This window comes from Pristis pectinata, chromosome 16 (genome assembly GCF_009764475.1).
Source record: "Pristis pectinata isolate sPriPec2 chromosome 16, sPriPec2.1.pri, whole genome shotgun sequence".
In the NCBI taxonomy this organism is placed as follows: domain Eukaryota; kingdom Metazoa; phylum Chordata; class Chondrichthyes; order Rhinopristiformes; family Pristidae; genus Pristis; species Pristis pectinata.
The window spans coordinates 18,838,192-18,853,071 of NC_067420.1; the positions used below are offsets into that span (position 1 = coordinate 18,838,192).

General features: G+C 40.7%; 1 protein-coding gene across 2 annotated transcripts in view; it reads left to right on the forward strand.

The window, feature by feature from the left end:
- The window catches only part of LOC127578822 (cadherin-like protein 26), a 41,932-nt gene extending 27,403 nt beyond the window's left edge, over positions 1 to 14,529 (forward strand). For both annotated transcript variants that reach the window (XM_052031298.1, XM_052031299.1), the window contains 3 exons: positions 3,563 to 3,646; positions 6,266 to 6,355; positions 12,644 to 14,529. In XM_052031298.1, coding sequence (XP_051887258.1) covers positions 3,563 to 3,646; positions 6,266 to 6,355; positions 12,644 to 12,850 — 381 coding nt within the window. In that variant the 3' untranslated portion in view covers positions 12,851 to 14,529. The remainder of the gene's footprint in view (positions 1 to 3,562; positions 3,647 to 6,265; positions 6,356 to 12,643) is intronic.
- The last annotated feature ends 351 nt before the right edge of the window (positions 14,530 to 14,880 follow it).

Below are 14,880 nucleotides of genomic sequence, written 5' to 3' on the forward strand. Positions count from 1 at the left end.
TTTTTCTTTATAAGTGAGTGGTTACAGTCTGGAATGCACCAGGGGTTGTAGTGGAGGAAGATTCAATTGTAGCATTTCAACAGGAGCTGGCTGAGTATCTGAAAGGAAAGAATTTACAGGACTGGGGAAAGTGTGCAAGGAGTGGACTCAGCTGGATTGCTCTTATATAGAGATGGTATAGATTTGGCAAGCTAAATGGTCTCCTCCAGTATGGCAGCCATTCTGTGAATCTTTGATGCACTATGCTCAAAGAAAAAGAACTTCCATTACTTTTCTTTCAGCAGAAAACATGAGGGTGAGTTGGGCTTGCAGCTCTGACCTCTACTTCCCAGGATGCAGACTGTGTTTATGGTGCACTGTGGTCTCCCCTTCAAACCCAGAGCTCTTAATTAATAAAGGGCTCTCATTGCTTCCAAATACATTTTTACTGATACATATTTTCCTTTGTTTTGGGTGCAGTCTTAGAAAAGTTATAAAACAAACAGTAAAATATAAAGTTTCTGTGGTCCTAATCAATGCAACTGGAAGATCCTGTGTTAGAATTTGCAGTAAAAATTGAAAACAAATAGAAGGTGCAGGAAGATTTACTAATCCATGGAGGCTGCAGTTCGTTTGTTCAAGAAGCTTTTCTTTGGAAAAATTAATGTTATTTAAAATTCTTGATTTCTTCCTAATGTAGATTCATCACTTGTGGGTAACATGTTCAGACCAGTCTCTAGCTCCTTGGCATTTTGGGAATACAAACAAATTTCTTTGAGGAAACAAAGTTTGCTACAAGTTCTCATGGAAACATGAGAAAATATTGGGAGCGACTTTTCCACATGAATTCTTTGATGTTTTGTAAACATTCCTGTTTTGAGTGTTTTGTATTTTAGCAAAAAGCATGAAAGGATGAGAGGAGGAGAAGCAGAGAGAGAGGGTTGAAGAGAGGAGGAGGAGGAAAGGGGAGGGTGGAGAGAGGAGGAGGGGCATGTAGAGGAGCAGGGAGAAGAGGAGGGGGTCTTGCTTCAACTGCATTATAGCTGGAGATCACACCTATGGTATGGTGTACAGTTTTGTTTGCCTTATTGCCAACTTATGTACATGTTCACTGGGTTGATTCCAGAGGTTGTTTCATGATTTAGTTTATTCCTTCTGCAGTTCAGAAACACAAGAACAGATCTGATTGAAACATAAGGTTTTGAGGAAGCTGGTAGGATAAGTGCTGTGACAATGTTTTTTTTAGTGGGGGATATCTAGAACGAGGCAGTGTATCCTTTGGATATAGGTACTTCAACTTAAGTATGAGATTAGGGTGAACTTCTTCCTGCAGAGGGCCATGAAATTTTGGAGTCCTTTACGCCAGAGACCTGTAGCTGCTGAGCTGTTAACTATATTATGGGAGCTGGTGATGTCCTCAGCCCCTCAGGAATTCAGGAATACTGATTCCTGAATGTGGCCTTGTCAGATAGAAAATGCAAAATGGAGGTCAGGCAGTGGCTGTGGAAATCAAAATGGTTAACTTTTCAGGTCTAGGACTCACCTTTAACTTGAGACTATTTCAAACACAACTCACTCTGGCAATTACTCAAAGGACTCTGTTCCCATGTGTACAGGTGATCAGTCCTCTCAGTATCTCCCTTGCAAATTGTTAAACATTGCCTACAGCACTGTTCCTTCACTATAGAATCACAGCTGTGATAATTTGAATGATGTGATTGCTCCCTTACGCTCACACTGTGATTACACCATCTTTAGCCTGCATGTGTTGCAAGTGTGCAAAATGTTTCCTTCTCATTCCAGCGTCAGTGATTCCCACTGTCCTCTCAAGGGAATGTCATAGTGTTTGATGTTTTGACTAGTATCACACAAAGGTGATTTGATGGGGGAAATTCTGGGTTTATTCATGTTTTGAACAGATTTTACTCCAGGTCCTACGATAGTTACTGCATTTGGATTCATCTCCTTCTTGAAGATGGTCATGATTATGGCATCTCTGCACTTGCCTGGCAGATCCTCTGTCAAATTTGGGAATTTTAGCCAAAGCACCCAAGGCCTTGATCTCCTTCACAGGGACTTTTTGATTTCTTGTTGATCAGGGTGGCAGGACTGAGTAGTTTGTTGTTGAATGGAATCAAGAAGAGAGTCGTGTTTGAGGAATTCTTCAAAGTGCTCCTTCTAGTTGGTGCCAGTTACCTCTTCATCTTGATAAGTTTGCCTCCATTCTTGGCTTTCATTTGGGGTGGGCCTTGGGTGTTCGGGCTGCAGATGAAGAATCATCATGGTTACTGCGGAGTTTCTGGATTTCCTGTGCTCTTCCTAGCAACAGTTGTCCTTTAGGTCACAGGTTTTCTGGTCTTCAGGGCCTGAGGAGCTGTTTCTTTTCCCTTGAGGTCTGGTGGACTTCCAATCCAAGCAGCTGCTGGTCATACTCATCAAACCCATCTGGGTGTTTTCTGGTAGAGTAGCAGCTTGAAGTTTTAGACAAGGAAGGTAATTTGGAGTTAGCTTGAAGTTAGAACATAGAACAGTACAGCACAGAATAGGCCCTTCGGCCCACAATGTTGTGCTGACATAGCGAATCCCCCTTATCTACAGAATGCCCATATCCCTCCATTTTCCTCTCATTCATGTGCCCATCCAAGCCCCTCTTAAAAGCCCCCAGTGAATTTGCCTCCATCACCCTATCTGGCAACACATTCCAGGCATCCACCACTCTCTGAGTAAAAAACTTACCTCTTATGTCTCTTCTGAACCTACACCCTCTCAACTTAAATGCATATCCTCTGGTACTGGATCGTTCATTAATGGGAAAAAGATATTGCTTGTCCACCCTGTCTATGCCCCTCATAATTTTATACACTTCCAACAGATCACCCCTCAGCCTCCGCTGCTCCAGAGAAAAGAGCCCAAGTTTGTCCAGCCTCTCCTGATAGCACATGCCCTCTAATCCAGGCAGCATCCTAGTAAACCTCCTCTGCACCCTCTCTAAAGCCTTGACATCCTTTCTATAGTGATGTGACCAGAATTGCACGCAATACTCTAAATGCGGCCTAACCAGAGTTCTATAGAGATGCATCACAACTTCTTGACTCTTATACTCAGTACCTTGGTTAATGAAAGCAAGCATTCCATAAGCCTTCTTAACCACCCTATCTACCTGTGTAGCCACTTTCAATGAGCCATGGACTTGCACCCCAAGGCCTCTCTGCTCTTCAACACTGTTAAGGGTCTTGCCCTTAAGAGTGTACTGCCTCTTGACATTAGTCCTACCAAGGTGCAACACCTCACATTTGTCCGGGTTAAACTCCATCTGCTGATGTTGCCGATGAGGATGAACCAAGCCTGGGAGCACAGGTACGTAACCCTGACTATTGTGCTCATGACCCAAAACAACTGAAAATGTAAGTAGTTCTTCTTGGCTTATGGCATAGAAGTCTAAATAACAGCAGCTAACTTCAATCAGAAACAAGCTAAAATGTTTTAAACAATCATTTTCAAAAGCCTTCATTTAATCTGATTACTTTTATTCTTTGATGAAGTAGAACTCACTTTGAATTATTCATCTTTCTTTTAATTGTAGCAAAGGTATGAAGATGGCAGATTGAGAATGAATAACATGTCACAAAGATATAACTCGTATGGTTGGGCTAACAGGCACAATATGGTAGGAACAATTCACTCTAAGCTCGTGTAACAGAGCTACACTGTTCTATGTTCTATTAATATATTGTACATTGGCTGCAAATTGTGGAGAATAGGTGTTCTAGTCTCTGTCTACTGCAAATACTCTCTAATCTGTATGAATATAGACATATACCTAAAGAAGCACACATTAGTTATTTGGCACTGGATCAGATGAATTAGTTCCCAGAATATGAAAGCAATATTACACATATGTTAGCCATTAAAACCCTGAAAATATATACTAAACATACCCAGGGTACTGCCTATTGAAGAGTGCCAGTGATCTGGGAATGAGATTTTGGGTTCCCACTGGAGACAATTCATTATTTTGGCCCCACTAATTCCCTTTGTTGCTTGGACAGGTATTTGCTGCAACCAGTTTGTCAGGGAGCTACATTTGTTTTGACCAAGTCTGCCTCTGCCATTGTTTTGCTGAGCCCTTTCAAAATCCCAAGATTTGGAAACTCCTAACACAAGGAAGCCCCGTCTCTTCCTTTGGCAACTATGGGGATCACCATCCCAAAAATGCCAATTTAGCAAGTTATATGGCAAATGTATTTAAGTTCAGCTTACTGAACTCCAGGAGTTTCTCCTCAAGTTACAGTGGGAACATACAGGAAGCGCCTTACATTTTCAGGACCTGCATACAGTATTTTCAATGTAGAAATTAATTCCATGGACCAGCAGTTGAGGGAACTATTGACAATCAGATGCTTTCAAATAAGGATGTACCAAAGTTCCACAAAACCACTGGTCCATCCACCATCTCATTTCATCACTAGTCTCCACATCGAAAATGGGGAATGGGTGTTTGGGATCATATACCGAACTCAACATGGAACTGGAAACTCCAGTCATTTCAATGGGGGTATCCAGACTAGAGATTAGGAGAAGAAAAATAAAAAGTAATCTACCCAATTTAATGTTGTCAATGTCTTCTAAACATTATTTTAAAAACAAACACTTTATATGTTTCTTTAATTGTTTGCAGCAATTGTAATTACTCTGAACACAAGATATTTAGAAACTTAAATCTTTACCAGGTTGGGAGGGAGGTGAGGCTCTTGATGTGCCTTGCCTCTTATCCAAGACTGTCAGGGTGTTCTAGACTGGGCTTCAGTAGCACACTGTCTGAGGCATACTTGCTGTCTAAGAACCCCTATGCCTCATTGCCCAAATCACAGGGGCAGGCACTTCACTCTTTCAACCTCATACATGTAGCCCAGGTAGGTGCATGTGGATAGGAGCCACTAGCATTAAGGCCATTCCAGCTCAAGTGGGGCCCCAGGTCTTCAAATAGTGCAACTGATGTACATGGGGGAACAGAAGAACAATATTCAAAATATAATGCAGTAAGGGTCAAAAGAGAAGCCATTGCTGCAGGTACTTTGGCTAAATTAAGACAGACAAGAGGGTAAAGCAGCTACAGTTGTCTCACTGAACTGGCTAATGAGGGAAAGGCATTGGAAGAGCTGATATGTTAACTGTGAAAGATGACAAAACCACAGAGCAGGATGAGATGGAGAAATAAAGCACAGTCAGAGGATGGCATTTTTGATTTTTAAAAAATAAGTTTGAAACCTGATTGGAGAGGCTCAAATTCTGAGGTGCGAGGAAGGTGCTGATGGATTTGGAAGTCAAGAATGGATATTGGTAGCAGAGGGGTTAATAGTAGTTTTATCAAGGAGGCTGGTGCAAATTGTGGCCATTGATATGAGTGAGGCTCGTACTTCCAAATTAGAATTATTATTATCACTTATTTATAGGATGTGAAATTTGTTGTTTTGTGGCAGCAGTACAGTGCAAAGACATAGAATAACTATAAATTACAAAAATAAATAAATAGTGTAAATCATGCAAAAAAAGGAATAACGAGATTGTGTTCATGGACCATTCGGAAATCTGATACGAAGGAACCCCCTTCATGAAGCCAGCAGGGGATCCAGGAAGGAAAATTGAAAATGTAACGGTTTAATATGACTGGAATCTAGAAACCAAGCAAATCTGATTTCAAACAAAATGAGGCAAGAGAAAACAGAAAAGAAAATAGGGGTCGTGTAGAATTGGTCAAGGGATAGAATGAATCGTGGGGAATTTTGGTTTCATTGGGAAGAAACAATCAAAGAAGATGAAGATGGTCTGAGTCATACTTAGGAGGACGCCAGGATTTATTGCTGGAGGGGAAAGTGAAGGTGGTGTGGAGAAGGGCTGGCTGTACAAGGACCGAGAGGCATTGACAGGACAGAATGGATGAAAAATTGATGGAGAAGTACCAAGCTAGGTGGAGATTGAAAATCCCAAGGGTGAGGAACTGCTCAGTCCAGATTCTGTCAGCAAAAGATAGAAGAACAGAAAAAAATAATCTGATTTAGACTTGGAGGTATAGAGAATGTAGGTTTTATTTAAAAAAAGAACTAGGAAATGAATCAAATGGGCTTCCTGTAGGATAACATATTGCTGAAGGAAGGTGAGAGATCAAATGAACCAAACTACATGTGTAGGCACAAAGTATTTTGTTACTCATTGGATAAAGTAACAGTCCACTTATATTAAATGTTTTTAGTTTCTGGGACAATTAAATATTTTATTTTCACTACAGGAACGTTCATCACGTGCAGCCTCTCTATTCATCTCAAGGAATTCTTCACGCTTTTATGGTGCACAAGATTGGGGCACCAGGGAATATTCAGTAAGGATACATTTTATTGTGCCATTATCTAAAGCATTCCTTTTGTTTCTAGAATGTCCAGAATGGTACAGGAAACTAAAATAGCATTTTACAACTTTAAAAAAAAATGGTGAACTGACAATAATCATACCTTTTGGATTTAATGAAGGGGAATAATTTATTCTCATCTATAAAGGAGTAAATTCAACCCATTGGATCCATTCTGGCTCACAGGGGGACATTCCCATCAGTCCCATTTGCCCTCTCCTTATTTCCCTGTAGCCCTGCAACTCCTTCTCCAACATACATCCCCATCAGCTCCACAGGAAGGAGAAAGTTACAATTAACCTATCAGATGTGGGAGGAAACCCATGTGGTCACAGAAGGAACACCACTCTGCACAGATAGTACCCAAAGTCAGAATCAAACCCAGGTCCCTCCTTAGACTTTTGAGGCTGTAGCACTAACTGCTGTGCTGCCATGTTACCCTAGTGGCCACCATCAAGTCTCTGCCAGCTCCCAGCACAGCAAATCTCATTAGCCCCATTCCCCCTCTTCTTATTTCCCTATAAACCCATGACTTATTCTCTCTTGTTCTAATCAATTCCCACTTTGATCCTTTTGACTCTTAACTACACCGAAAGGAAACTTTTCAGCAGTCAATGAAACTAATAGTACATTTTTGGTATGTGAGTGGAAACAAGAGCACTTGAAGGAAACCCATGCAAACTCTATCCAAAGGTTGGGATTGAACTCGGGTCACTGGAGCTGTGAGGTAGTGGCACTAGGTGCTGCACCATCCATTATTATTCCATTTCATTTTAAGAATAAATATAACAGCTTGATTTCTAATGGAAAATCCACCTTAAGTGCTCTGGCCAAAACAGTCTGCCTCAAACTTTGTTTCAATGGAATCGTAAATAATAACTAGCCTTGAAATTTGATCCATTGGAACTCAGCTTTCATGTGAGAACTGTACATAAATGTGGTTCTGCCCAGGCAGGTTCATGCAAGATCAGTTTCAGGGTGAAATTGTGCCCAGTTGGAAAATGACCTTGGCAATTCTCTGAGCAATACTTACCTATGGTGTATCTGATGTTAACTGACATGAGTCACATTTCTAATTATTATCACATTTCCACCATCACCAGCAAGAACTGGAACTTTCAGGTGAAACCCACATGTAAAGTGAAGAGATTGAAATTGACAATGAGACTTAAATTAAGGGTGTGCACTGTGACATTGACATCTTGTACACAGTACAAGATCATAAGACATATGAGTAGAATTAGGCCATTCAGCTTAGAGTCTGCTCTGCCATTTGACCATGGCCGATTTATTTTTCCCTCTCAACTCCATTCTCCTGCCTTCTCCCCGTAACCTTTGATGCCCTTACTAATCAAGAACCTATCAACCTCTGCTTTAAATACACCTAATGACTTGGTCTCCATAGTTGTCTGTGGCAATGTATTCCACAGATTCACCACCCTCTGGCTAAAGAAATTCCCCCATATCTCTGTTCTAAAGGGATATCCTTCTATACTGAGGCTGTGCCCTCTGGTCCTAGACTCTCCCACTACTGGAAACATCCTCTCTACATCCACTCTATGCAGACCTTTCAATATTCAGTAGGTCTCAATGAGATTCCCCCCCTCATTCTTCTAAACTCCAGCGAGTCCTGGCCCGGAGCCATCAAATGCTCCTTATATGGTAACCCTTTCACTTCCAGGATCATTCTCATAAACTTCCTCTGGACCCCCTCCAACACCAGCACATCCTTCCTTAGATAAGGGGCCCAAAACTGCTCACAGTGTGGTCTGACCAATCCCTTACAAAGCCTCAGCATTACATCTTTACATTTATATTCTAGTTCTCTCAAAATGAATGGTAACATTGCATTTGCCTTTGTTACTACTGACTCGACCTACAAGTTAACCTTTAGGGAATCCTGCACTTGGACTCCCAAGTCCCTTTGCACCTCTGATTTCTGAACTCTTTCCCCGTTTAGAAAATACGCCTTTATTCCTTCCACCAAAGTGCATGACCGCACACTTCCCTACGCTGTATTCCATCTGCCACTTCTTTGCCCATTCTCCCAACCTGTCCAAGTCCTTCTGCAGACTCCCTGCTTCCTCAACACTACCTGCCCCTCCATCTATCTTTGTATCATCTGCAAACTTGGCCACAAGGCCATCAATTCTGTCATCCATATCATTAACATACAACGTGGAAAGTAGGGGATCCAACACCAACCTTTGGGGAACACCACTAATCACCAGCAGTCAATCAGAAAAGAATTTTATTCCCAGTCTTTGCCTTCTGCCAGTCAACCAACATCTGCCAGTCTCAGTTTTAAATATTCAGGGTAATGGAAACTATTACCAATTATCACCTCAGCTATCACAACTTTTATATACAAATCAGACTGCATACTATAAACACTGCCCCCTTGATCATCTCTCCCCTCATGGTGGTGGGGACTACACATGCAGGGCACTTGATTGTGACAAACCACGTGGAGGTGTCCGGTTGCATAGGAGATTGATTGCATCCACCCAGTGTTTTCCCTCACTGCTACTGTAGCCTATTATGCAGGTACTTCATGGCTGACATGAGGAGAAGGGCCAGTAAAGTACTTTGCAATGATCAGAGTGGCAATGACCTGGCAGCTGCAAACTTTAAGCACATTCTGCTGGGAAACACACAGGTTCTGTTTTGGCAAATCATTCTGTGTGCTAACTGTCCAAGTGCTGTATCCATCATACCCTTGCCCAATTTTTTCAGAGATCTCACTGGGTGTTAGTGCTACACTGAGCACATGTTCCTCAGGCTAGAAAAGTATAAACTGCACGTTTCTAGACAACTGACAAGAAAAGCAGTGGGCACAGTTTCTGCAGATACTGCCAGTCGTCAGTACAATTCATGATCAGTATTGGCCCACATGGTTGAGATCTTAGTGTGTGATATGGAAGCCTGTTGGGTGGTGGTTCTGTATACACCCTCCCATAGTATAGAAATAGCTGACAGCATCTGTTGTTTTCTACAAGCATATCCAGATCAACATCATAGTCAAAAGTTGCCAGGGGCAGTGCAAGTTTACTCTGGGATATTGTTTGCTATGTTGAATTACAAGAAATAACTTGCCCTACTGTTATAGTGTTGCCAGAAATCCAATCAGATGACTAATCAGAATATGTGGCACACCTTTGATGAAGCAAAAAGGGTGTGGTAGGCCGAAAAACAGTTTCTGTCCTGTTACAGCTCTGTGACTATGAGATAAGATTTCTTTATTAGTCACATGTACATCGCAACACACAGTGAAATGATGTTTTGCGTAGAGTGCTCTAGGGGCAGCCCGCAAGTGTCACCATGCTTCCGATGCCAGCATAGCATGCCCACAACTTCCTAACCTGTACGTCTTTGGAATGTGGGAGGAAACCGGAGCACCCAGAAGAAACCTACGCAGACAGGGGGAGAACGTACAAACTCCTTGCAGACAGCAGCAGGAATGGAACCCAGGTCGCTGGCACTGTAATAGCGTTACGTTAACTGCTACACTACCATGCACCCTTCTGAGGTCTATATATGGATAGCTGAGGATATTCTTACTCCAAAAACAGCACCCAGTCACAAAAGAGCAAATATAATTAGAGTCCAAAAGGCATATTGTTGAATAAAGGATTTCAAGAAATGTTTTTCATGTAGTGATTGAACGTATCTTCACAGTGCATTGCTATAGCTGTGATTGTAATTTTACAGTTATAGTGTAATACAGTACAGCAAAGGTCCCTTTAGCCCAACTGGTCGATGCTGACCAAAATTCCCATCTAAATTGGTCCCATATCCCTCTGAACCTTTCCTATCCAAGTACTATTCCTGTGCAAGTAGCTTTTAAGTGTTGTTAATGTACCTGCTTCAAACATTTCCTCTGGGAGCTCATTCCATATACTGACCACCCTCTGGGTGTAAGTATTGCCCCTCAGGTTCCTAATAAATCTTTCCCCTCTCACCCCAAACCTATGCCTTCTAGTTCTGGATTCCCCAACCCTGGGAAACAGACTGTGCACATTGACCCCATCAATGCCCTTCACTATTTTATATACCTCTATAAGATCAACCTTCATTCTCCTACACTCCAGTGAAAAAAGCCCCAGCCTGCTCAACCTCCCTCCATAATTCAGTCCTTCGATTCCTGGCAACATCCTCGTAAATTTCCTCTGCACTCTTTCCAGCTTAATGGCATCTTTCCTACAGTAGAATGACCAAAACTGAACACAATATTCCAAATGCAGCTTCACCAACATCTTATACAACTGCAATATAACATACCAACTTCTATACTTAGTGCCCTGACTGATGAAGGCCAGCGTGCCAAAAGCCTTCTGCACCACCCTTCCTACCTATGATGCCACTTTCAGGAAACCATGTACTTGTACTCTTAGGTCTCTCTGTTCTACAACACTCTCCAGGGCACTACTGTTGACTGTGAAAGACCTACCGTCACTTGTCTCTCCAAAATGCAACACCTTACACTTATCCAAATTAAAATCCATTTGCTGTTCCTCAGCTCACAACCCAGCTGATCAAGGTCTTTCTGTAAATCCTGATAACCATCTTCACTGTCAATGAAACACCTATTTTATTGTCACCTGCAGACTTACTAACCATGCCTTGTATGTTCTCATCCACACCGTTGATATAGATGACAAATGGCAATGGGCCTAGCACCGAGCCCTGGGGAACACCACTAGTCATGTATATCCAAATGCTTGTATCCCTTATCCCCCAGAATCCCCTCTAGTACCTTACCCATGATAGATATTAGGCTTACTGGTCTGTAGTTCCCAGGTTTTTCTTTGCAGCCCTTCTTAAATAAAGGCACTTCTCCAGTCTTCTAGCACTTCACCCATCGCTGATGATGATGCAAATATCTCAGGGTCTCTCTCTTCTCTGGGTAGGTAGATTGTACAAAATGAACCTGCAGACACTAATTCAAAAGTTACATCAATAATGCTTTAGAAGATATATTCATCATTTATCAAAACTCACCATTTTTTAAGAGAAGATTATAACAAATAAAATAAAATGATAGATACTAGTAAATAATAGTGGATTCCTAGTTTAAGAGATGAGCTAATGGCTTTGGAAAATCACTTGTGTGGAGGATCATTTTTGTGCAATTTGTAAAGGAATTTGTTTCAAAAATATTATCACCAAACACTTGTAGGCACTTATTTCATAGATTTTGTGGAATGTCAGATTGGTGACAGATCCTTCACACTGTGAGGCACTTTGTGCATAGAGATGCCTTGATGGAAACAGTAAAACACACATCTTGACACCACTTCTGCTAAACCTGTTTGGGTGGCCAGTAGTCAAGGTGGGCCATTTGTGCAGAAACACATCTTGATAACACACAAAGCCTACTTCAGAGCAACTTAAAAGGCACCTGCCTGAATAAATCCCAGGTAGAGGAGATGGCAGTATGGAACCATTTATAAGTGAGTCTCCTTTAAATTCTGTACCTACCCTTGCTACACATGCCCTTGGGCCTTTCACCACCAGATTCTTACCTCTTGCAATGCTGGATCCTTCCCACAACAACTGATCATAACCAGACCCACCATCGTCACTATCTGATTGGAATGCCTGCCTTCCCGCCCCCCTTCCATGGTGAACTTGCACTCACTGAATGAAATTCCAGCCTTTAACTTCTTCCTCACCCTGGCTTTCCTTAATTGCAACCAACCCTAGTTTCCCAGTTAACTCTGTCAATGCAAGTCTTTGGCAGTGGGGATCCCAGACCAGCATCCATTGGCCCACTCTTTTCCTATCACAGCGTAATTTCCAGGCCATGTCACCTTTCCAGGTTTTCTGCCAATCTTCCACTTCACAAGGAAGAAACTTTTTATTTCCATGAAGCATCTGGTATGCAAATTTCATCACTAAATCTGCATATTCTTACTCTTTGGTTCATTGTAAAACTACTTTTATCTGGCTGCTGCCTTACTAATATTGATTTGTTAAAAAGAGGGAGAAATTGGTCTCTATAATGTCTAATATCTAGAGAAAAACTGGGGAAGCCAATTTCTAGGTACAATCCATCCTGGAAATTCAAAAACAACAGCTTCCAAGACATCAGCTTAAATGTGGAGGTCCTGTGATGAATGAATGTGTTGTTCATAATAACCCAAATTTTAATTTTTTGAGAACAGATACTGATTTAAGATCAATTTTAGTTGAAAACTATGCAGAAGTATAAATAACAAGATAACTAATTTGATTATTAATACTTCAACTTGTTTTTAGGAACCAGACACAGGAGATGCAGAGGTTATGTACAAGCCTGTTGTATACAGCTATGAAGGAGAAGAAGCAAGTATGCTAACTCTTGATTCCATCAGCAGGTTTGAAGATAACATCAGCTTAAGCTACTTGAATGATTTGGGACCAAAGTTTAAAGCATTGGCAAAAATATGTCAGGAGAAGAATCCACATTTAAGTCAACAGCAGTAGATCAAAGCTGTGCCATAAATGCCTTTTTCAAGATAATACCCAGTTAAATTGCATAACTTCTGTTTGTGACATTTGGATTGTGAACAAAATGATTTTATCAAAAATTCTGTGTTCAAAACAAAAAAGATAGCACATTGAACTAAAATGACTCAATTTCACAATGGCTTCTAAGGAAACCTTATACAATACTGTGGAACATTCAGACAATACTCGGTTTAAATTTCTGCTGTAGTTTTCTTGATTACCTAGTGGAACATTACTGGTTGATCTAGGGAACGCAAGTGGGATAAAAAAGCAAAAGCAAATTCAGAAAAGTAATCAAAACAATATTTAGTCAAGGGTTTGGGGAATTTCTGCAAACGACCAAACAAATGAGGAGAATCACATTGGAAGTTAAATTCCATAAATCATATTTTTAAATAAAAAGTGGAGACTGGTTTTGAGTATGTTTCACACGATTTTTAAAGCTCTTGACTCATTGCCAATTAAGGACTGAAATTGTCTTCAGGTTGCTATTTTATTTTCTTTGCAATATTACTTAACTGTTTGAAAATTATATAAATACTACAAGAGGAGTTAGCATTATTTTTTTAAATATAAAAGGAACAAACAACAAATATTAAGTGTTTTTTTTCAGGCAAATTTCAGCATTGAAACAGAGGGTTAAATTATCCTTTGGCACTCCATTAGCAAAACAACTTAAGCTTGTCCAACATCATTCCTGGCCTAACCACAAATCATATCCCTCAGACTTGCCCAGGGCAGTTGCCAGTTACCACTTGCCTCTTCATTGGATAAACAAAAACACCCTTGTAAACCACTTCATTTCCTTGCCCTTTTCCCTACAGTTAACCAAGCAAATGACACTGTTACTTTCACAACCCAGCTTGGTGAGGGGATCCTTCTGACAATCCAATTTTGCTTGATGAACTTAAAGTTTTGGGGTCAGTATGATGGGTGAAAGTCCTAGCCCAATGCGATACCACCAGCAGAAAAGAAATCCAGTTCAGAATTTTGAGTCAGAATGTAAAATGATAGATTCACTATTTGGAATTCCATGTTCTTCTGTATTAGCTATTTTTATTAACAAATGTTATACTGGTGCCTTGGAACAGTGGGCTGACAGTAATTGTTGTGTAAATAGGTGTATGTTTTTTTTAATGACAGGGTTTGAAAAATGTACAAGTTAAATTATGCATAATCTGTTTCAGAGAACGATTCTTTTGGAGTTTGGCTTGTTTTGAGAACTGGCAAAGCTGGTTTTGATCTTTTAAGTATGCAACGTTGAATATTTTATATTAATATTTGTTACAAATTGGTTTATATTGAATATTGTGGGATATGATATACTGCATGTTTAAATATCCTTTTGTTTTCTGGCTATTCACCAAGTACAGAGCAGCGGCAATACACCATTCTTTTTATCTTAAAAGCCTATATCAGCAGTTCATCTGCAACAGATACAACTGTTCGCACTAATACTGGGAGGAATGACCACTGCAAATTCTTTGCAGGAACAAAGTCCCATCTTCACCACTTGCACCCTCTATTCTGATGTATAACTCCAGTGTGGTATTTTTGAAGACTGTTTATTTAAAACGTGAGTGCATCTTGTGATTTGATTCATGATTTATTGGTGGGCCAACCACTGCTGATTGTTGGAAACTGATTGTCTTCAATAAAGGATACTTCATTGGTAACTCTATCTGATTTATTAGCAAACCTAAGCACTAACACCCACACTACACTGTTGACATGTTTGAGATGGTGCTGTCCAAAGAGGTAAGCTGGAAAGTAATGAAATGCAAGGTTAATATAGAATATGTTCCCTTGGTAGAGTAGTGATGGTCTCAGACAGTGGACAAGCAAATAGGTTGGCAAGCTTGAGAATTATAACTGGTCTATACCATTTGATCTTGATATGAAATGAATGGAAATATTAGAGGATGAACAATACATCAAAATCTCAGGGAGGAACAAAGAACAGAGCAATGCAACTATACATGTGAAGAGGAAGGTTATGTTGTTGC